Source organism: Archocentrus centrarchus, unplaced genomic scaffold (genome assembly GCF_007364275.1).
Source record: "Archocentrus centrarchus isolate MPI-CPG fArcCen1 unplaced genomic scaffold, fArcCen1 scaffold_68_ctg1, whole genome shotgun sequence".
NCBI lineage: Eukaryota > Metazoa > Chordata > Actinopteri > Cichliformes > Cichlidae > Archocentrus > Archocentrus centrarchus.
In genome coordinates, this window is record NW_022060284.1 from 66,013 (window position 1) to 88,853 (window position 22,841).

General features: G+C 44.4%; 1 protein-coding gene across 1 annotated transcript in view; it reads left to right on the forward strand.

Annotated features, from left to right (window-relative positions):
• Nucleotides 1-22,270, forward strand: part of fam163b (family with sequence similarity 163 member B) — a 44,468-nt gene extending 22,198 nt beyond the window's left edge. Inside the window, exon 3 of the mRNA XM_030725706.1 lies at nt 21,667-22,270. Within this exon, the coding sequence (XP_030581566.1) occupies nt 21,667-22,110 (444 nt within the window). The 3' untranslated portion in view covers nt 22,111-22,270. The remainder of the gene's footprint in view (nt 1-21,666) is intronic.
• Nucleotides 22,271-22,841: the final 571 nt, after the last annotated feature.

Below are 22,841 nucleotides of genomic sequence, written 5' to 3' on the forward strand. Positions count from 1 at the left end.
TGTTTACACAGCTAAAGTTTTACAAAATATGTACCAGGGTGTGCACCTCAGTACCATATTTGTGAAAACAAGAAACTTGCATATGCAAATGTTTTTATGTAACTTTCCACAACCTCCAAAAATACTGCCACAGGTTCATACATGAAAACAAATGGGTGTGCGCAGTGCAATAAGCTGGTGGTGATTTGCTGCCCCAAATGGTAATCTTTATTATCAAAGTATTCATTCCAAGTGGAAAATGTTTGTTTGCTTTTAGTTAGACTGAAAACAGCAGCTTTTTTTGTATAATAATCTTGCTTTTCAGAAAGCTGCAGCTCACAGCCAAATCTCTGAATAGTGCAAAGTCAACGATATAGACAATAAGACATAACCCATATGGAAATAAACCATAATTGCTCTTTAACAAGCTCTACTGAGCCAGATTTAGTGTGAAAACTCTGGAATGGGCAGAAACTGAGACTTTTGGAAGCACACACCCATGTTTGCCTCCTGATTGGATCTCATCAGTCAGAAAAATTAACAGTAAGTCCACATACCTTTATTGATTTCCTCCTTTGTGATTATGTGGCATGGATTTTCTGTACATGTATATGTAATTTGTAGTCATAATTGCTATGCAACTACTCCAAATATGTGAGGGTCTTATGCAGTATGAGCGTGCTACATTCAGTGATCGTTCTACCTTATCAGTTAGCTATACAGCACTGACGAGATGGTTTTGTGTGACAGAATGCACGACAGTAATCTTGCTTAGTATCACGCCTAGTATCATAGCTTCATGGCTGAGGCTAGGCGTAGAGCGTTCCAAACGCCACTGCCGAGCATCCTGTTTGCTAATGTCCAGTCACTGGATAACAACCTGGACGAACTCAGGGCTAGGATACAGTTTCAGAGGGACATAAGGGACTGCAACATCATCTGTCTCACGGAGACATGGCTGACCCCCCTCATACTGGACCACGCCATACAGCCGGCGGAGTTCTTCAGTGTTCATCGCACGGACAGAATGAGTGAGTCTGGATAATCAAGAGGAGGAGGTGTGTGCCTAATGATTAATAATAACTGGTGTGACAGAAGGAATGTTGTCCCTCTGAAACAATCATGTTCGCCTAACCTGGAGCTCCTAACCCTGAAATGCTGCCCCCACTACCTGCCCCGCGAGTTCACTTCGGTCATCTTCAGCGCCGTCTATATTCCACCTCAGGCGGACACAAACACTGCACTATCCGAGCTACATGAGGCTATTTCCACCTATCAGGCTAACCAGCGTGATGCGGCTCTCATCGTAGCCGGGGACTTTAACAGTGCAAACTTGAAAAAGGTGATACCGGAGTTTATTCAACACATAGACTGCCCCACCAGAGGAGAGAGGACCCTAGACCACTGCTACTCTCCATTCAAAGAAGGCTACAAAGCAAAGCCTCTTCCGCCCTTTGGGAAGTCAGATCACACCTCTGTCCTTCTCATGCCGAAATACAAACAAAGGCTCAGGCAGGAACCCCCTGCTGTGAGAGAAGTGACACGGTGGTCTGATCAAACAGAGGCCGCTCTGCAGGGTGCGTTGGATTCAACTGACTGGGACATGTTTGGCAGCAGCGCGGGCGGAGACATCGAGGAGTTTAAGGAAACGGTTGTGGGATTTATTGGGAAAGTTGCTAATGACACTTCGCTTAGGAGGACCATCAGGACTTTTCCCAACCAGAAGCCGTGGGTGGATAAATCTGTCCGCGACGCCCTGAGGTCCCGCACCGTTGCCTACAACTCCGGCCTCGCCTCTGGGAACATGGAGGACTACAAGGTTGCATCATACAACGTCCGCAGAGCGGTGAAAGAGGCTAAATATCGCTACGGCCGCAGACTGGAACAGCAACTACAACAGTCTGACTCCAGGGGACTGTGGCAGGGACTACGCACCATCACGGACTACAAAGCACCACACACACCCGGTGAGTGCCGATGCTTCTCTGGCTGATGAACTCAAAAACTTCTTTGCACGCTTTGAGTCGGGAAGCCGACAGCCCACTGCGCTCCCGGCCGGAGGGGCGGAGACACTCACTGTGACGGAGCGCGACGTGAGGAGGGCGTTTAGACGTGTAAACACCAGGAAAGCGGCTGGACCAGACGGTATTAGTGGACGTATCCTTAAGACCTGCGCTGACCAGCTGGCACCTGTGTTTACACTGATATTCAACCTCTCACTGAAACTGTGTGTGATTCCCACCTGCTTCAAAAAGTCCCTCATAGTCCCAAAGAAACCACACCCCAGCAGCCCCAATGACTTCAGGCCCATAGCGCTCACCTCTGTGGTGATGAAATGTTTTGAGAGACTCATCAAGACATTCATCACCTCCTCACTGCCCACCACCCTCGACCCACTACAGTTTGCATACCGGCCAGACAGATCCACAGATGACGCCATATCCTTCCTCCTCCACAAGACCCTTTCACACATAGACACTGGTAAGGGGAACTATGTGAGAGTGCTGTTTGTAGATTACAGCTCAGCATTCAACACCATAGTTCCCTCCAGGCTGGTCTCTAAGCTGCTGGACCTGGGCCTGGGCCCATCCCTGTGCAGGTGGGTTCACAGCTTCCTGACCAGCAGACCACAGGTGGTACGAGTGGATCACCTCACCTCATCCTCCCTCACCCTCAACACTGGATCTCCCCAAGGCTGTGTGCTCAGCCCTCTGCTGTACTCACTGTACACCCATGACTGCGAGGCCACGTCAGAGTCCAACGTCATCATCAAGTTTGCTGACGACACTGCTGTTGTGGGACTAATCTCTCACAATGAGGAGACAGCCTACAGGAGAGAGGTCTCCCGCCTGGAGAACTGGTGCCAGGAGAACCACCTCCTGCTCAACGTCAGCAAAACAAAGGAACTGATCGTGGACTTCAGCAGGAAGCAGCAGAGGGACTACCATCCACTTGTCATCAGTGGTGCTGAGGTGGAAAGAGTGGACACTTTCAAATACCTGGGAGTGACCATCTCACAGGACCTGTCCTGGACTCATCACATAAACATCACTGTGAAGAAGGCCAGACAGCGTCTCTACCTCCTCAGGCGGCTGAGAGACTTCAAGCTCCCACTCAAGGTGCTCAGGAACTTTTACATCTGCACCATCGAGAGCGTCATGCGTGGGAGCATCACCACCTGGATGGGAAACTGCACCAAGCAGGACTTCATGGCCCTAAAAAGGGTGGTTTGTTCAGCTGAACGGACCATCAGAACCACCCTCCCCAACCTGCAGGACATTTACACCAAGCAGTGCAGGCTGAGGGCCATGAAGATCGTAAAACAGCCCAGCCACCCCGGACACTCTCTCTTCTCCCTGCTCCCATCAGGCCGGCGTTACCGCTGCCTGAGGACTAAGACTGAAAGGTCGAAGAAGAGTTTTTACCCACAAGCCATCTGTCTGCTCAACTCTGAGCCCTAACTGGACTACCATTGCACAATGTAAATTATTATAATATTCTATAGTTCCGTGTAAAAGTGTGTGTATAGTGTATAGTATAGAGTGTATAGTGTGAATTACTTATTTTTATTTTTATTCTTCTTATTTATATGTGTGTATATATGGTTGCAGGTACAAAATACATTTCACTGTGCATTGTACTGTGTATAACTGTGCATGTGACAAATAAACACTATCTTATCTTATCTATCTTATCATGCTATATTACCTTTTCAGGTAGTTGCAGAAGAATCCATCTGAAGTTAGTAAAGTCCAATCGTTGAGGTTTCTGGTCAAGATGAGGCTATTGTGTATGGCCTGCCGTCAGTCGCTGAGGACTTTGCAGGGGTCTAGCCAGAATTTTTTTCCGGGGCGCGGGGTTCTAATGCTAATTAGTAAGCTAATGGTAACCCTAAAAGCTGCTCCCACTTGTTAATTGAGTGAACGGGCCTACATATGTAACCAAAAAGGACCTCTAATGCCTAGGCAGTAATCAGTCTTTGTGCACATGTAGTTACATTTCTTGAGATGCATATCAAGTTAGGTTCAGAGAAGATTTTCGGTTATGCACTTAGGACCGACGCAGAACGCTAAACCAGGCAGTGTTGTAGTCAAGACCACCTAACCCGAGATCGAGACAAGACCAAGACTAGAGTGTATCGAGACCGAGACAAAACCAAGACTTTTAGGGTCCAAGACCGAGTCAAGACCAAGAACGAGGGAGGGTGAGACTGAGACAAGACCAAGACCAGTGCTTGACGCTATATGACACAATAAAATGTGAAACATGATCAAAATCACTTCTCAAATTGATCTGAAAGATCCACATTCCCATAAAATCACCTAGATATTAAACACTCAGAGCTGAAATTAATTTAACCATCTTTATTTAATACTCCTGGGTGACTTCCATCATTTATCACAGAATGTAAAACAATTATTCATAGTTTTTTTTTTGTTTGTTTGTTTTTATTAAACCTGTCATGTCTGGCAGATCTTGTAAACAGAACTGTGATCTGAATGCATTGTTCTGTCTGTGTGACCCTTTATTTTATTTGAATTATTTTTAACATGCTATTTAACAAATAGTGCCAGAAATGACAGGCTTAAGAAATAGAAAAGAGAAAAGAAAGAAAAGAGAAAGGGAAAGAGGAAGAAGAAAAAAAAAGAAAGGAAGAAAAAAAGGAGAGAAAAATAGAAAAAAGAAATAGGAAAGAGTGCAAGTAAGTAAACCAAATAGTTCGTCACTTATTGAACATAAGATATTGACAATATTTGCAAAATTAAACATTGTGTGGGGAAAATAAAATAAAAGAAGAAGCATAGTTACACAAACCAACCATTTTGTGTTATTATGTGGGTGTATGTGTTTGTGTCATGAAATGTGCTTACCAATGAAGGCAGAAAGCCGCAGCCCCGCCCATCAGAAGCTAGAGGCAGGCAAAGAGAACCCCAGGAAGCCCAGGCCACCAGCAGCCCATCAAGACCTACGAAGACCTGCGGCCACTCATTCCAAAGACAACTGTACACCCCTCCCAGCAGACGGGGGAGGGAGGTCTCAGACGGAGTCCCCGCAGCCAAGGAGCAAGGACACCAGAGAATCTGAGGCAACAAGAAGCCAGCCCACCCCCAGCGGCCAGCCCCCTGCACAGCCGGCAGCAGGGCCCCAGGGCCCCCTCACCCGAGGGCCGCCCGAGCCCCCACAGAGACAAATACAAAGACACACATTCATCCATAGCTACCCACCCTCTGAAGATGGGGCGAGTAGAAACCACCCCAGGGCCAACAGTGACCCCAAGACGCCGCCAGCCCGGTCCCCAAGGAACCACCCGACCCCCACCCCAGGCGAGGTGTAAGAAATCGGGGTGTGAGATGACCCACCCCCCCTCCCCCCGCCCAACTTGTAAGTGTATGTGTTTATGCTGTGAATGAATGAGGTGTATAGGGTGCAGTTAAAATTGAGGGGGCAGATGTGCCACAAGCACCAACTGCTGGACGTCAGTGCTCGCCCACACTGCCCCCCCAAAACCCTCCATGTCTAAAGTGCAAATAAAATTTGGGGACAGACAGTAATGAGGATCTGAATGGGGCCAGCGGCCCCATCTCATCAACCTCTGTAACATGCCTGCCCCAAAGGTCCTATGTGTATCGTGTAGTATGTGTGTATGTGTGTATGTGTTGTGAATTATAATGACTATAGTGCAATTAAAAAGGAGAGGCAAGTGGCCGCATGGCTCTGCACATAGCCTCTCCACCCTACACACTATGTGTGTGTGTGTGTGTGTGTGGGGGGGGGGGGGATATGATCAGGAAGAGTGGAAAAAAAACACCCAACCTGGAAGAAGAGAGCCAGCTATCCACTGGCTCAATAGGCACCCCGACCTCCCACACCCCAGCACAAGGCAGGGAGGGGTGAGCCCGGGGCCGTGGTGACAGCATCCCAGAGCACTGCAGCACCTGAGACTGGTGCCACCGCCCCACTCACTCTGGTAGCCCACTCACACTAGACGCCCATTCACTCAACAATAGACCCAAACAAGCGACAGGACATGCTGGCCTGAGTTAGAAATACGGTGCCCTGACCCCACCAACCACCCCACCGCGCCCCCCCCCCCCCCCCCCCCCCCCCCCCCCCCCCCCCCGCAGTGCAGGCACCCCAGGGCCCCAAAAGCGCAGACCGGACATCCTGACGCAGGTCAGGCCAACCCACCCCACCTGGTGCCAGCATGGCCCCAGGGCCCAGCCCCCGAGCCACACAGGGTAGACCAGCCAACCGACCAAGGGCCGGCACCACCACCGAAAGCACCACGGCCAACACCCCAGGACCGTAAGGCAGAACCATCCAAGCCCCCACCACCATCAACTAGAACAGGCACACAGACATCACCAGAAGGTCACCCCAGGACTCCAGTCTCAGAAGGCTACCAGCTACACAGGTCCCCAGAGTCCTTACCCGACCCCCTACAAAGCACATCAGGAGCAGAACCAACAGCCAACCACCCCCACTAAGTAATGGAGCTGATCAGTGGGAACCAAAGAGAGTCAAATTCCTCCAAATGGTCTTTAGATGAAGCAGACATTCTCTCTAAACTAACATGATCTCCTAATAAATTTCTTTATTGAGTAATACATAGTTTATTTTTTGACTTCCAATTCATGAGGATAGTTTTCTTAGCGATGCACAAGGCAGTAAGAACTATGTGTGATATATTTGACTCCATCACTAATTCACTGATGTCACCTAAGATGCATAGTCTGGGGGAAGTTGGGACACGACAGCTAAACCATGTGGATAGGTCTTCACGTATCCTCTGCCAAAATCTCTGAACAGGTACACAAGACCACAGAGCGTGTAGATGATTCTCCTCTGAATTGCTTGTACAGTGGGTGCATATGTTTGAGTGTGCAAGGCCCATTTGGAACATCCTTTGTCCAGTATAGTGTGGTCTATGGAGAATTTTATATTGTAAAAGTTGTACTTGGGGTCTTTTAGTCATTTTGAAGATATTTAAACATATTTCTGTCCATAAATTTTGATCCAAGTTAACAGAAAGGTCACGCTCCCATTTTGCAATTGGGAGGGAAACTGAATCATCATTTTTTAGTAATAATTTATATAATTTTGACAACAATTTTGGGGTACAGAGGTTAAGAAATTCTGTTACCCATGTAGGCATTTCTAGATTTGACTGATTAAGGTTAAATCTTCCCAGTAAGATGGACTTAAGTTGTTGATATTCCAGAAATCTACCGTTGCCAATTCTATATTTTGACATAAGTTCTTGGAATGTAATAAGGTTTCCATCTTGGATAATATGTTCTAAATTATTTACACCCTTATCACGCCATAACGGAAAATTCAGCATTTTCTTTTTCTGACAAATATCTGGATTGTTCCAAATGGGTGTTAGTTTACAGGGGATAAGTGAAGATTTAGTTATTTTTAAAAATTCCCACCAAGCTGTCAGAGAGGTATTTATACTGAGGCTTTTATAGCAGTTATGATGTTTAATACTAGGGCTAATGAAAGGTAGATCCGAGATTTTTATTTTTCCACAAAACGCCTGTTCTAGATCCAGCCATGGGTTGTCTAATGAATTGGATTTGATCCACTTTGAAATATACTGCAATCTACTGCTTAAGAAATAATAATAAAAGTTTGGTAATTCCAGACCTCCACTTTGTTTTGGCTTTTGTAAAGTTTTTAAGCTTATTCTTGATGGCTTGTTTTTCCATAAAAATTTTGAGATGTTTGAATATAGTGACTTAAACCAAGGAAGAGAGGGTTTATTAGGGATCAGTGAAAATAGATAATTAATTTTTGGTAAAACCATCATTTTAATGGCAGCAACTCTACTAATACTCAATACAGAAATCTATTATTAGATCATGTTAGCTTAAAGAGAATGTCTGCTTCTTCTAAAAACCAATTGGATGAATTTGACTCTCTCTGGTTCCCACTGATCAGCTCCATTAATTAGCGGGGGTGGTTGGCTGTGGGCTCTGCTCCCAGTGTGCATTGTGGGCGGCCTGGGGTGGACTTCGGGGGTCCGTGTGTGTCCAATAACCCCCGGGACTGGAATCCTGGGGCTGCCTTCTTGTGTGCTTGTCCTGGTTGATGGTGGTGGGGGGCTTGGGTGGGTGCTGCCTTACGGTCTTGGGGTGTGGTCGGGGTGCTTGGGGTGAGGGTTGCTGGCCCTTGGCCGGATTGGCCGGTCTTCTCTATTGGGCTTGGGGCGTGGGGTCTGGTGCCTGGGGCTCTGGGATCGCGCCGGCTGCCGTTGGGTCCCCCCCTGGCACTGGGGGGGTCTCTGCTGTCCCAGCATGCCACTGGGTGGGGTGGGTTGGCCCAGCCTGCGTCGGGATGGTCGGTCTGCTCTTCTGGGGCTTTGGGGTGCCTACATCGTGTGTGTGTGTGTGTGTGTGTGTGTGTGTGTGTGTGTGTGTGTGTAGGGGCGGGGGGGGGGGGGGGGGGGGGCACCGTTTTCCCAATTCAGGCCAGTTTGTCTTGTCTCTTGTTTGTGTCTCTCGTTGAGTGAATGAGTATCTGGAGTGGAGCATGCTGCCCTCTGTGGTGGGGGCTGTGATGCCGATCTCGGGCGCTGCGGTGCTCCATGGTGCTGTCACCGGGGCCCCGGGTCCACCTGCGCCTGCCCTGTGCTGGGGTGTGGGGAATCGGGTTGCCTACTGAGCCAGCGGACAACTGGCTCTCTTATTCCAGGTTTCCTGGTCATAAGCCCCCCCCCCCCCCCCCCCCCCCCCCCCACACACACACACACATATACGCACATATACAAACTTCATGTCGTGTGGAGAGGCCAAGTGTGGAGCCACACTTGCCTCTCCATTTTAACTGCATTACAGACATTAGAAGTGACTACTTGCCCTGGCTTCAGAGGGTGGGTAGATGTGGATGAATGTGTATCTTTGTGCATTTGTCACAGTCCTCGTGGGTGTATTTGGGTGGGTGAATGCGTGTAGGTAGGGATGTGTGTGTGTACATATGTGTGCACATATGTGGGTGGGTGTGTGTGTGCGCATGAGCATATGTGGGTGGGTGTGTGTGCGCATGAGCATATGTGGGTGTGTGCATGGCTGGACCTGAATCTGGGCCTTCTTGTGCCTTGCCTCCTGGCTGCTTCTCATTGGTTGCTCCTGCTTCCCCCGCTTCCCCGGGGTGTGGGCGCCTTGGGGTTCCTGGGCTGGACTGGATGTTCTGGCGTGGGTGTCAACCTGCTCTCCTGGGGGCTGTGGGCCGGGGCGGCTTGGGCCTCTCCGGTGTGGGGGGAGGCTCTGCGGTATGTCGGGCGGTTCTCGGGCACCTGGGCCCTGGGGCCCTGCTGCCAGCCTGCACAGGGTGCTGGCCTCTGGGGGTGCTGGTTTCCTGTTGCCTCGAAATCCCTGGGGCCCTTGCTCCTCGATTGGAGGGGCTCCATCTGGGTCCTCCCTCTCCTTTCTGCTGGGTTGGGCATGTGGTTGTCGCTGGAATGTGCGGCCACAGGTTTCGTGGCTCTTGATGGGCTGCAGATGGCTCGGATTTCCTGGGTCCCTCTCTGCCTGCCTCTGGCACCTTGTGGGTGGAGCGGCGGCTTTCCGCCCTCGTTGGTAAGTGCATTTCATGACACAGACACGAATGCAATCACAGCATAACGAAATTGTTGTTATTAAACAATCATGCTTCATTTTGTTGTGCCTTTTCCACAGTTATTTTTCCAGGTATTGCCTGTTTTGTTTTGGTATGTTGTCTTTTTTCTTTCTTTTGTAGTTGCAGCATTCGAATTGTTTTGGTTAGTTTAGTGGTTTTTGTCTTCTCCCCTTTCTCTCGCTTTTTCTTTTTTTTCCCTCAGCCTGTCAACTGGAATTAGATGTATATGTACACAAATAAATAAAATAAAAACACAAACATTAACAAGAAAAGCTTATAGAGGCTCTATAGAGCTTATCTTGGAATAATAAATATGTTTTGCACAACAGTGCATTCAGATCACAATTGTGCTTGCAAACATGGATTTATTTACAAATAAAATTTTAGACATTAGAGAAAAAATTATTCATAACCATCTCAAAGATTTATCTTCATGTTCGGCTGCTTTCAGCACTGCTGGTATTTGTTTAGACTCTTTCACTCCAGTTGATCTTTCAGAGTTAACTTCAATAGTTACTTCCTCCAAACCAGCAACATGTTTATTAGATCCCATTCCTACTAGACTGTTCAAAGAAGTCTTTCCAATTATTGATGCTTCTATCTTAAAAATGATCAATCTGTCTTTATTAGTTGGCTATATACCACAGACCTTCAAGGTGGCTGTAATTAAACCTCTACTTAAAAGGCCATCATTTGACCCAGCTGTCTTAGCTAATTATTCTGAGGGACCAATTTAATTTACATTATAAATGCTTCCCTTAGGTAGTATAATTAGAAAGCATTGCATCAATTTTCATTGTTATGCAGATGATACTCAGCTTTACCTATCAATGAAGCCAGATGATGCACATCAATTAGTTAAACTGCAGGAATGTCTTAAAGGCATTAAGGCCTGGATGATCTCTAATTTCCTGCTTCTAAATTCAGATAAAACTGAAATTCTTGTACTCGGCCCCACAAATCTTAGAAACATGGTGTCAAACCAGATACTTACTCTGGATGGCATTACTTTGGCCTCCAGTAACACTGTGAGAAATCTTAGAGTCATTTTTGACCAGGATATGTCCTTCAATGCACATATTAAACAAATATGTAGGACCGCTTTTTTGCATTTGCGCAATATTTCTAAAATTAGAAACATCCTTTCTCAGAGTGATGCTGAAAAGCTAATCCATGCATTTATTACTTCTAGGGTGGACTATTGTAATTCATTATTATCAGGCTGTCCTAAAAGCTCCCTGAAAAGCCTTCAGCTGATCCAAAATGCTGCAGCTAGAGTACTGACAGGGACTAGAAAGAGAGCAGATTTCTCCCATATTGGCTTCTCTTCATTGGCTCCCTGTTAAATCTAGAATAGAATTTGAAATTCTTCTCCTCACATACAAGGTCTTGAATAATCAGGCCCCATCTTATCTCAAAGACCTCATAGTACCATATCACCCCAACAGAGCACTTCGCTCTCAGACTGCTGGCTTACTTGTGGTTCCTAGGATACTTAAGAGTAGAATGGGAGGCAGAGCCTTCAGCTTTCAGGCCCCTCTTCTGTGGAACCAGCTTCCAGCTTGGATTCGGGAGACAGACACCCTCTCTATTTTTAAGATTAGGCTTAAAACTTTCCTTTATGATAAAGCTTATAGTTAGGGCTGGATCAGGTGACCCTGAACCATCCCTTAGTTAAACTGCTATAGGCCTAGGCTGCTGGGGGGGTTCCCACAATAGACTGTTTCTTTTCATTCACCTTATTTACTTTGTTTATACTCCACTCTGCATTTAATCATTAATTGTTATTAATCTCTGGCTCTCTTCCACAGCATGTCTTTTCTCTCCCCTCAGCCCAACCGGTGGCGGCAGATGACCCCCCCTCCCTGAGCCTGGTTCTGCTGGAGGTTTCTTCCTGTTAAAAGGGAGTTCTTCCTTCCCACTGTCGCCAAGTGCTGCTCATAGGGGGTCGTTTTGACTGTTGGGTTTTCTCTGTATTATTGTAGGGTCTTTACCCACAATACAAAGCGCCTTGAGGCGACTCTTTGTTGTGATTTGGCGCTATATAAATAAAATTGAATTGAATTGCACTGAAAAAAAAGTAAGCTAATGCTAACCACTAAATGCTGCTCCCGCTTGTTAACTGAGTAATAGGGCCTATGATGTTACTGGAAACCACCTCTGAAGCCTAGGCAGTAATCGTAGTCTTTGTGGACATGTAGTTACATTTCTCAAGGTGCATGTCAGGTTAGGTTCAGAGAAGATTTTCAGTTATGTTAGATTCAACTCATTGTCATTGTGCACACAAGGTACACAATGAAATGATCATTCCAGATCACTCATCCAGAGACAAGCATCTGCAGTTATCCAGGCAGAGACAGGCGCTACCGTTGGGCAAGACACTTAAACCACATTGCCTAAAGACACAACGCAGCGCAGGGACAGGGGCTCGAACCAGCAACCTTCCAGCTGCAAGGCAAAGGCCTAGCCACTGCGCCACTGCCACTATGTACAAAGGACCAATACAGAACTCTAAATCAGGCTTTATTAGATTGATAGTGATAATTTTTGCATATAATCCATAAAAGTTACATTTACCTATCATGCATTTAATGTCCCAGAGTGCCGTTCCACTAATATGTTTGCAGAAAGCACATAAAAAACATACACAACAAAAATATAATCCAGATTTTTTAACGATCAGCTGCTAAAAGCATTTCCTACATTTGAATATCAGCCACCATGTTGTGAGCATAAACTATCACATTTTTAATGCAACAACAGGAAGTGACATCTTGCTGGGAACTGTAGTTTTTATTATTGAATGCCTTTCATAGCTCTGAAAACTAAGAGATAAGATAAGATAAAACTTTAATGATCCCACGACGGGGAAATTTGCGCATTACAGCAGCTCAGTACAGAGAAAAAATTAAAAGGATGAGTAAGAATAAATAACTAAACTAAAACTAAAATAGAATAGAATAAAATAAAATAAAATAGCAAAAAAAACCTATACACATATACATAAGCACTATATACATAAAATATATATATCAATGTCAATCAATGTTTGACTATGGTTTTCTGAATACAAGTAGGGCTGCAACTATCAATTATTTTAGTAATCAAATATTCTATTTATTACTCCGCCAATTAATCAAGTAATTAGATAAGAATTAATTTTTAATTTTAACAGTTAATCTGCATATTTTAACTTCCATTCTGCAGATGTTTCTCTGTGTGAAACAAACAGCGGTGGATGGAGCAGCTACAAAGTTCTCTTTTCTTCATGTTGCTGATCAGGTGGTTGATGAAGGACCTTCAGCTGTTTCCCAGTAAAGGTTTTAAGGTGGTTACAGGAACAAGAGCTCCTTTCTCTCCACCTGAGCTCATCGTTGCTACTTTTCCACCGCCGAGGTGCCGGTGCTCGTGACAGTACTGGTGCTGGTTTAAATGAACCAGCGAAACGCTTAAGAACATGCTTCGTGAACTGCTCCTTCACATATGAGTGTGGGAGAACAGGCTGCAAACACACTTTACGGTGCAACCCAAACTACTGCAGCATCTGTGTGCAGCACAGAGGTAAACACAGACAGATTACAAGCAAGACGACATGTATGCACTTTGCGTCAACAAATTTGTGTCGAGGAAATTTAATAATCAAATTCAGTTACTCCAAGGATCATTGCAGCCCTAAAATTTGCATCAAATTTTTAGTTTGTGTATCAAATACATGAAGGTTGTTATTTACCTTTCATGCCGGGATTTTTTTGTTGAATAGGAAGCCTGAAATTTTCCTTTTATCTTAATTTTCCCTCTTACTTCTTGCATTCATACCAGTTGTCATTTTAATTTCTGTAGCCCAGGAAACCAAGCGCACATATGACCATAGTGAGATCACACGTGCACATCGTGAATGAAACTGTCCGTGCTCTGTGGTAGATTGCAAATTGCGGTGAAATGATACAGGCGCAAGCGGCGATAATAGCAGTGACCTAGCAGGGGAGGAGTCTGCGAGATGTGCTCCTTTGAGAGGTAGAGGAGCGCAATCGTTGGATTTTAATCAGTACTTTTGCATCCAATAAATGCAAGGATGTTAACAAATAAATTGGACAATGTTCTGGCAATTTTGTTATATTTCCACAGCTGTGGTCTTGACTGGTCTTGAAATAAAATCCCGAGTCCACAATGTCCGAGTCCATGACAAGACTGAGACCATCAAAAAGCGGTCCAAGACCGATCTCAAGTACAACACTAACACCAGGCCTTATTAGATCGATAGTGATAATTTTTGCATATAATCCAGAAGAGTTACACTTATATGTCATGCATTTAATGTGTCCAAGAGTGCCATTTACTTTCACTAATGGGTTTGCAGAAACCATGTAAAAAGCATACCCAATAAAAACAGATGTTTTAAGGACCAGCTGCTAAAAGCATTTTCTATGTTCAAATATCAGCCACCACGTTGTAACCATAAATTATCATGATTTTAATGCAACAACAGGAAGTGACAACATCTTGCTGGGAACTGTAGTTTTTTCTTGAAGGGTTGACTATGGCTTTCAGAATACAAGTAGGGCTGCAACTGTCGATTATTTTAGTAATCGAGTACTCTATTAATTACTCCATCAATTAATCAAGTAATCGCATAAGAAATACTTTTTTTTATTAACAATTCATGTGCACATATTTAACTTCCGTACTGCTGTTTTTCTGTGTGAAACAAACAGTGGTGGATGTAGCAGCTACAAAGTTCTTTTTTCATGTTGCCAAACAATTGCTAGTACTATGACAGCCCCCGCTAGCAAACTGTGGTTATAGTAAGTAAGTAAGTAAAGCTTTATTTATATAGCACCTCTCAAAACAGGTGTTACGAAGTGCTTCACAACAGGACAAAGAATAATAAAAACAAATTAAACAAATGCCAAGCTAAAAAGATGTGTTTTTAAAATACATCAATGACTCCGCCGCTCTAAGATGGACAGAGAGTTCCAGAGACGGGGAGCCACTGAGGTAAAAGCACTGTCTCCTTTCGTTTTCAGTTTTTTAGAATGCACAGACAGTAGTCCCTGATCACATGACCGCAGTGATCTAGAAGGGGTATATAAGTGAAGGAGTTCACTAATATACAATGGGGCTTGCTTGTGAAGTGCTCTAAATGTAAGTACCAAAATCTTAAACTGTATTCTAAATTTCACAGGTAGCCAGTGTAACTGGATCAGAAGCAGGGTGATGTGAGAATATTTGGAAGATTTAGTCAGAAGCCTAGCAGCAGCATTCTGAACAGCCTGTAAACGCTCCAGGGAATGTTTGCTAAGACAGGTAAACAATGCATTACAATAGTCCAGGCGAGAGGATATAAATGCATGAATAACCATCCCAAGTTCTGAATGAGATATGATGGAAGTAAGTGTCAAGCATAAAGGCTGAATCAAAGGTTATCCCAAGGTTCCTAATAGAAGGCTTAACGAATTTAGCAAGAGGACCAAGGGCTAGCATTATATTAGAAACAGATTTATCCGGAGCACAGATCAGAATTTCAGTTTTGTCCTCATTGAGTTGAAGAAAATTTTCGGCTAGCCAGCTTTTAATGGATTTTAGACACATTATTAGTACCTGCAACTTTGAGACATGTTCATGCTTGAAAGAAATATACAGCTGGATGTCATCTGCATAACAGTGGTACAATATTCCCTCAAAATTGTTCAGAACATGCCTCAAAGGGAGCAAATATAACAGAAAAGGCAGAGGGCCCAAAACAGAACCTTGGGGGACATCATAAATAAGATAAGCAGAGTCGGATCTGAAATCAGAAACTGCCACATGAAATCGTCAATTTGACAAGTATGAAGTAAACCATTTCAGGGCAGATCCAGATATGCCCACCCAGCGATGTAGTCTATCAAGTAAAACTTCATGGTCTACAGTGTCAAAAGCAGAAGAAAGATCCAACATCAATACAGTGGCACATTCTCCTGCATCCCTACTCAACAAAACATCATTGGAAAATCTAAGGAGAGCTGTGTCAGAGTGAGCTCTACAAAAGCCAGACTGAAATTTATCCAGGATATTATGTTGTTCCAGAAAGGCAGTAAGCTGCTTAGCAACAACCTTTTCCAGTATCTTAGATAAGAATGGTAATTTAGATATTGGTCTATATTTATTGAAAGCAGCAGGGTCAAGTTTAGATTTCTTTAAAAGTGGATGGATGACAGCGGTCTTAAGATAAGCGGGAACTTGACCTAAGACCAGTGAAGTATTTATTATAGAAAGAATACATGAACTGATGTGCGGAAAAACATTTTAAAATAGCGATGCAGGTAGAATATCCAGGGAACACAAAGACACTTTCATAGATCCAACTAATTTTAGCAGCTCAGGTAAAGTGATCAGAGAGAAACTTTCTAACGAGAAAGACAGGGCAGGGGCAGGAACAGTCAGTGAACAACTGGACTGAGAGATATTTGTCCTAAGAGCGCTGATCTTGTCTACCAGAAAATGCAGAAAGGTCTTACAGTCTTCGTTAGAAAAGATTGGTGCAGTAGGTAAAGCAGGATTAACAATAGCAGTAATGGTATCGAATAGCACTCTTGCATTACCCTTACTTTTTGTGACCAGATTAGAAAAATAGGTAGCCCTTGCATCTTTAACTGAATTATTATAATAGACAAGGAGGTCCTTTAGATATAAAAGGTGGACATGTAAGTGAGTTTTCTTCCACAAATGCTCAGACTTGCGGCAAGAACACTTTAAGCCACGATTATTATCGTCAATCCAGGGCAAGGATTTAAAGACAGAAGTTAATCTCATTACAACTGGACAGACTTCGTTTAAAATAGTATGACAATGAGCATTAAATATAGATCTGTTAAATGATCAACATCGTCAGACAAGGATAAAGATAAATTGAATCTATCTGAAAATATCATCTGCTGTTGAAAAGTTTAAGGTGCGAGAGCTGATCATGCATCTAGCATGGGACAGAGTCACATGATAGACAAATAAAATAAAATACAAAAATGATCAGAGATAAAAATATTGTTGGAGTAAATGAAGTCAACATTCAGACCTAGAGTGAAGACCGGGTCTAAAGTGTGACTTTTTTCATGTGTAGGGCCAGACAAATGTTGGATAAAGTGAAAAGAGTCCATGACACTAATAAATTCCCCAGTAAGGAGGTCAGTGTCGTCATCAATATGAATATTAAAATCACCAATAATGAGCAGTCTAGACAATTTTATAGTGGAGGATAAAAAAAATTATAGAACTCCTTTAAGAATAGGCCGCACGAGCCAGGAGGGCGATATACAACCGCACAATACAGAGAGTCCTTAGTTCCAACTGTAAGAAGCTGTAGTTCAAATGATGAGAAACAACCAACCTGGGTTTGGCGACAGGAGAAACGGTTACGAAACACTGCAGCAGTACCACCACCTTGGCCGGAAAGGCGGGGCTGTCTGCTGAAGGAATCTCTGGAGCTTGAAAAAGGCGACTGGACTTCTTTTTGTTTCTTGAAGACGTTTCACCTCTCATCCGAAAGGCTTCTTCAGTTCTCAACCAAATGGTGGAGAGACCCAGGTATTTAAACCCCTGTGGGCGTAGTCCCCTGGAGGTGGTTATGACCCTCTATTGATCATGTGCGTGAACACATGTGCCCAGGTGTGAAGGGGGCGTGGGTCATATTTAATCAGTGGTTTCAGTTGAAACCAATTTAGGACTCCGCTCCATTGTTTCCTGTGGCCTATTGAGGTCACTGGAACAAAGGTGTGAATGGGGGTTGAGACGTCTGGGAAGGGAGCTCAGGACAGCACTGTAAGCGGGGGAAAGTTGGTGACGTAATCCACCTCCTCTGTTCAATGATGGTTGTTCACAGTGGACATAGATGGCCAGTGACCTCAATAGGCCACAGGAAACAATGGAGCGGAGTCCTAAATTGGTTTCAACTGAAACCACTGATTAAATATGACCCACGCCCCCTTCACACCTGGGCACATGTGTTCACGCACATGATCAATAGAGGGTCATAACCACCTCCAGGGGACTACGCCCACAGGGGTTTAAATACCTGGGTCTCTCCACCATTTGGTTGAGAACTGAAGAAGCCTTTCGGATGAGAGGTGAAACGTCTTCAAGAAACAAAAAGAAGTCCAGTCGCCTTTTTCAAGCTCCAGAGACTACTATGACCTGGATGACTGAGAATCTACACAGACATACCTGCTGAAGGAATAACCATCAGGACACAGTTCAATGAGAGATATAAAATCAGAGTCACACTGCCAGGTTTCAGTCAGAAATAAGAAGTCTAGGTCTTTGGTAGTTATAAAATCATTCAATAAGAACGATTTGTTGGAAGCCTGATTTGTGGTTGATGCTCAAGGAAAAGAGCGCAGATACAGAAGGTTTGAGCCTCGGCCTTCATAAAATCCATGAAATGAGGGCAAAACAGGCCAAACAGGAGCTGAGTCTGGCTGGACCCACCTAAGGAAGCATTTTCTTACCAGGCTTGGCCTCCAGTATCCATGCAGAGACAGCTGAGAAAGATTTCCCTCCAAGAAAGAGGACCGAGCACAGGAGGCTAAAAATGCTCGGCGTCGCTTACCCATCAAACCCCATTTCCAGAGCAGTCTGAACTTTATTTGAAGACCCGCTCATTTTCCTCTCTTCCTGCGAGGCCTTCGAAATTCCATAGCTGCCTCAGTTAGGGCGCCCGAGGAAGAGGTGATCTCCAGGGGAAAAGAATGTTAAGTGCCAGCACCAGGGAAAAAGGTATTTTGACCTATCATGGAGGCACGGATAGAAAGCAATGAAAGGCAATCGTAAACCAGTACAGACAGTACAATCCTAAAACAGAGCGAAAGCAGCAGAGGAGAAAAAAATACAACTAGCGGGGAAAAAAACAATTTGCGGCCGATAGCGGCAGAGCCAAACACAGGCGCCATCATACCGGAACCGAAACTAGTGCACTTCTATATCTTATACCGATCTGTTCTGGTGGCTACAGCTGACATAAAGAAAAAAATAACAGCTGACATTCTCTGCACAGCGAGCACATTTGCACAGCCACACGCTCACACTCACAAAATCAATCGCGCCTTCAACTGTAGGGAGATCAAACGTGCACACTGTGAACTTTACGTGCTCTGTGGTAGATTGCAAATTGCAGTGATATAATACAGGCGTAAGCAGCAATAAAAGCAGCGATCCAGCCTGGGGCGGAGTCCGTGGGGCACGCTCCTGTTTGCTAAATGCAGTGACAGCAGAGCTCCGAAAGTGAAGTAGTGAAATCCTCAGCCCGGTGCAGCACCTGGCGATCAACCGCTAGCTAGAACACTGCTTTGTTTGTGTTTATGTTCATGTTGCTTTTAACTGTCATTCAAAATAGCAACTCTCTACTGGTGTACGACTGCCAAACTCTCCTGGATTTACGATTTTCTACTAGGTACCTAGTGGAGTTTTATAAAGATGGACACCAAACTTTGCCTCCCTTTCTGTCAGAGATACCTGCTCAACTTCACCGCACCCCGATGCCACTTGCCAGGAAGAAACGCCACCGCCGCGGGGGAAAACGCAGCAGTAGGCTGGTGAAATTAAAGGTCTACTTAGCACATCTCCCAACCATTTTGTTGGATGTTGTTGGTCCAGATTGGTTTGGTCAGCTTCGCCTCCCCTGTCATCCTCACCAACCAGCGCAGAGTGAATCCGGAGAACCTGCGGCCTCTCTGCTGGGCGCTCGGACATGCCAACGTCTCGGCTCCACCAATTGTTGTTAAAATTGGCCTGGTGATTGCTAGGTTGCTATCAAACTAAACTTAAATCCTTAAAAATTTTTTCATGGATTGGATTTTCTCTGTGTCACAGAGATGTGGGCAAATGCCAGTGAGTCCAGTGTCTTCTCTGAACTTTTGCCATTAGATTGCTGCTATTTCAACTCCCCACGGGCGTCAGGCCAAGGAGGAGGAACAGCTACCATCTGTAAGAGTGTTCACAGATGTAAACAGCTCTCAGGACTATTCACTTTCTCCAGCTTTCAGCTTCATCTGTTTGAACTTGGTCACTCCTGTCCTGTACTGTGTACAGTAGTCTATAGACCACCCAAATACAGTAAGGATTTCTTAAATAAATTTTCTGAACTTCTGGCAGAAATTATGCCTAGATATGATCAAGCCCTTATTTTGGGGGATTTTAATATACATATGTGTTGTTCTGGACAGTGGCGCAAAAATTGGTATGCACTATATGCAGTGCGTGCGGGTGTGGGGCGGGGGGCAACGGGGAAATTATTTCTGTAGTCTGCATTTTCTGTATTTAACAGCTGTGCATATGATATGATCAATAACAGAGGCATGCCCCTGTGCTCCTTCACCTCCTGTCCTCTTGTGCCCCCCCCCCCCCACACACACACACACACACAAAAGGCGCTCTAGCATGCGCTTTTGAGAACGTGCTCGATTGCGACTGTTTTCATTTGAATCATGCTATTATCTGAAGACAGGCAGCAAAAGATGGAAAGGCAAAAAGAAAGCTCTCCGGGGCACAAAATAGAAAAAGGAAGAGGGAGAAGGAGAAGGAGAAGGAGAAGGATAAAAATGTTGTTGGGATGGAAAAAAAGCTTTTCAAAGTGTGTGTGTGTGTGGGGGGGGGGGGGGGGGGGGGGCATAAAAATGTGTCCACATACACCTCAGAAAGTATATAGCTGCACCCCTGGTCCTGGAAAACCATTGGCTAAGGACTTTCAAAGCCTTATTGACTTTTAATTTTATGCAGTATGTGGTTGGACCCACACAAGAACATGGACACATCCTAGACCTTGTCTTATCTTTTTCATCTGTCTGTTTCTAATGTGAGGATTTGTGACGCTGTGTTTTCTGATCACATGCCTGGGTTGTTTGACATTTCCTTGTCTGGAAATACTCTCAAACCTCGTGCTCCTGCTCAGCAGCTCGCATGATTAACCCTTCTACTGCTGTTTATTTTTCAGCTGTTTTTAATCAGCTGAAAAACCCTGCCATTTTCATTGTATCTTCTGCCCTTGCATTCCATTTTTAGAAAGCACAAATGTGCATTCCATTTTTATGCTGATGACAGTCAGGTGTATGTCCCCTTAAAACAAGAAGACTCTTATTAAGAAAATCTTTGATTAAGTGCCTAGATGTAGTTAAAACCTGGATAGCACTAAACCTTCTTCATTTTAATGACAAGAAGACAGAGGTTTTGGTTGTTGGTCCTGGTACTACTGGTGGGTCCTCTCCTGTAGATCTGGGGCCTCTAACACCATACACAAATCCTACTGTTTCTAACCTGGGTGTCAGAATGGACAGTGTTTTTAACCTAGATCAGCAGATCAGTGAGGTGGTGAAATCCAGTTTTTTTAAACTTAGACAACTGGCTAAGGTCAAACAGATCCCTTCAAAACAGGACTGTAATCTATGCGCGCATTACATCACGACTGGATGTCTGTAATTCTCTCTATTATGGGGTTTCTCAGTCATCCCTGTCCCGTCGTCACCTGATGCAGCTGCTCTGCTTTTGTCTGGTAAATGGAGGAGAGATCATATTTCTCCTGTTTGGGCCTCACTGCACTGGCTCCCTGTTCATTTTAAAGTGCATTTTAAAATTATTTTATTTGCTTTTAGGTCATTAAATGGCCTTTTGCTCCCACTGCATATTAGACAGGGCTCTTCACTGTCCATTTTTAAGTCACTTCTTAAAACCCACCTTTTTTCATTGGCAACAGTCTGAGAGTTGACTTTTATTGAATTTTATTGACTTTTACATATACATATTTATTTATAACACCCTCATCCATATAATGCATACTATGTATGCTGTATACTTTACCGGCTACAAATGTATATAGTGTTTTGATGTATATGTGTGTATATGTATATATTGATATATATTTTATGTATATAGTGTTTTTCTATTCTATTTTATTTCATTTTTTATTCATCCTTCTTCTCTGCACTGAGCTGCTGTAATGCACAAATTTCCCAGTCGTGGGATCTTAAAGTTTTATCTTATCTTATCTTAAATGTCTGACTCTCACCTGCAGTTCTTTCTTTTTCTGTTTTGCTGCCACAGTATTACTGCTGTAATAGGGAGGAGTCTGAGAAGGGGGAAGAGGAGGAACCAGAGCTCGCCACCATGTCACCGTCTCGCCCCCTGCCTCTGTCGGCTCCTCCTACGCCTCCGACACCAGAGCAATACAGTGACGAGCCTGAGACATACCCTCCCACTTTCCTCACCGAAGCCAACGGCCCTGTCAGCTACTCACCTCCACATCCACCACGTAGGTGTTATCGCTCACATGCCTTCTGCCCTTCCTGTGCCCGCTGCTCCCTGCCATTCTACTTGCAGCACCCAGAGAGGCTGTGCAATGGTGGTCGCAGGATCAGCTATAGGACTGTGCAGCAGCAGGACATGGAGTTACCCGTGGACTTAGCCAGCTTTTACCAGAAGCTGAACCTTATCCGCCAGGTCACAATGAAAGAGGTAGTCACCCACAGCGTCAGCACAGATGTTTAGGAAAGCAGCTGATTTAAACAACTCGAAACACAATAACTATATCAGTACTGTCCTGTCAGTGTTATACTGAAAAATGGCTTTTAGGCATCACTTCAGGGCAGCCATGATGGAAGTCAACAACACTAAAAGAAAAGGCATCACTGAGCAGAAAATGGGTTTCTGAAAGAGATGAAAGGTCAGTTTTGACTTAAAACTGATCCTTTTGTTTGCTAAATAGATAGGTAAGTCACTACTCAGCATGTCTGCAATCAAAGCATAAACAAGACAATTTATAATGTGAACCTTTTTCAGTAACTTCAAAACAAATTTTTATTTCTTTAAATGCACCACACAGGATTCCAGTACAAACAGCATTTTTCAGAAATGCAGCCAAAAATAGTTTGTTAAGGGAAGTAAGTCTGGTTATGTGGATATTAAATCCCCTGTCAGACCAAACCAGCAAGTATTGTGTGAGTGTATCACTGTTGTTCCAGAAATATTTAAATATATCAGTGTTGACCTCAGTGCCACCAGTGACATGTTTCATTAGCATGAATGCAAACACTGTAGTTTATTTTGGCTTATGCCCACACACTGTCCTGCTGCCACAAGCACCAAATGTTACTGAAAATAGTCCCCAAAAAAATGGTCTGTTAAATTCACAGTGACCAAATAATTGATAAAATGTATTCATCTTTTTGATAGGGAGTCTTTATTCATACGTATGCTGTTTTTCACCTCTTTTACATAAA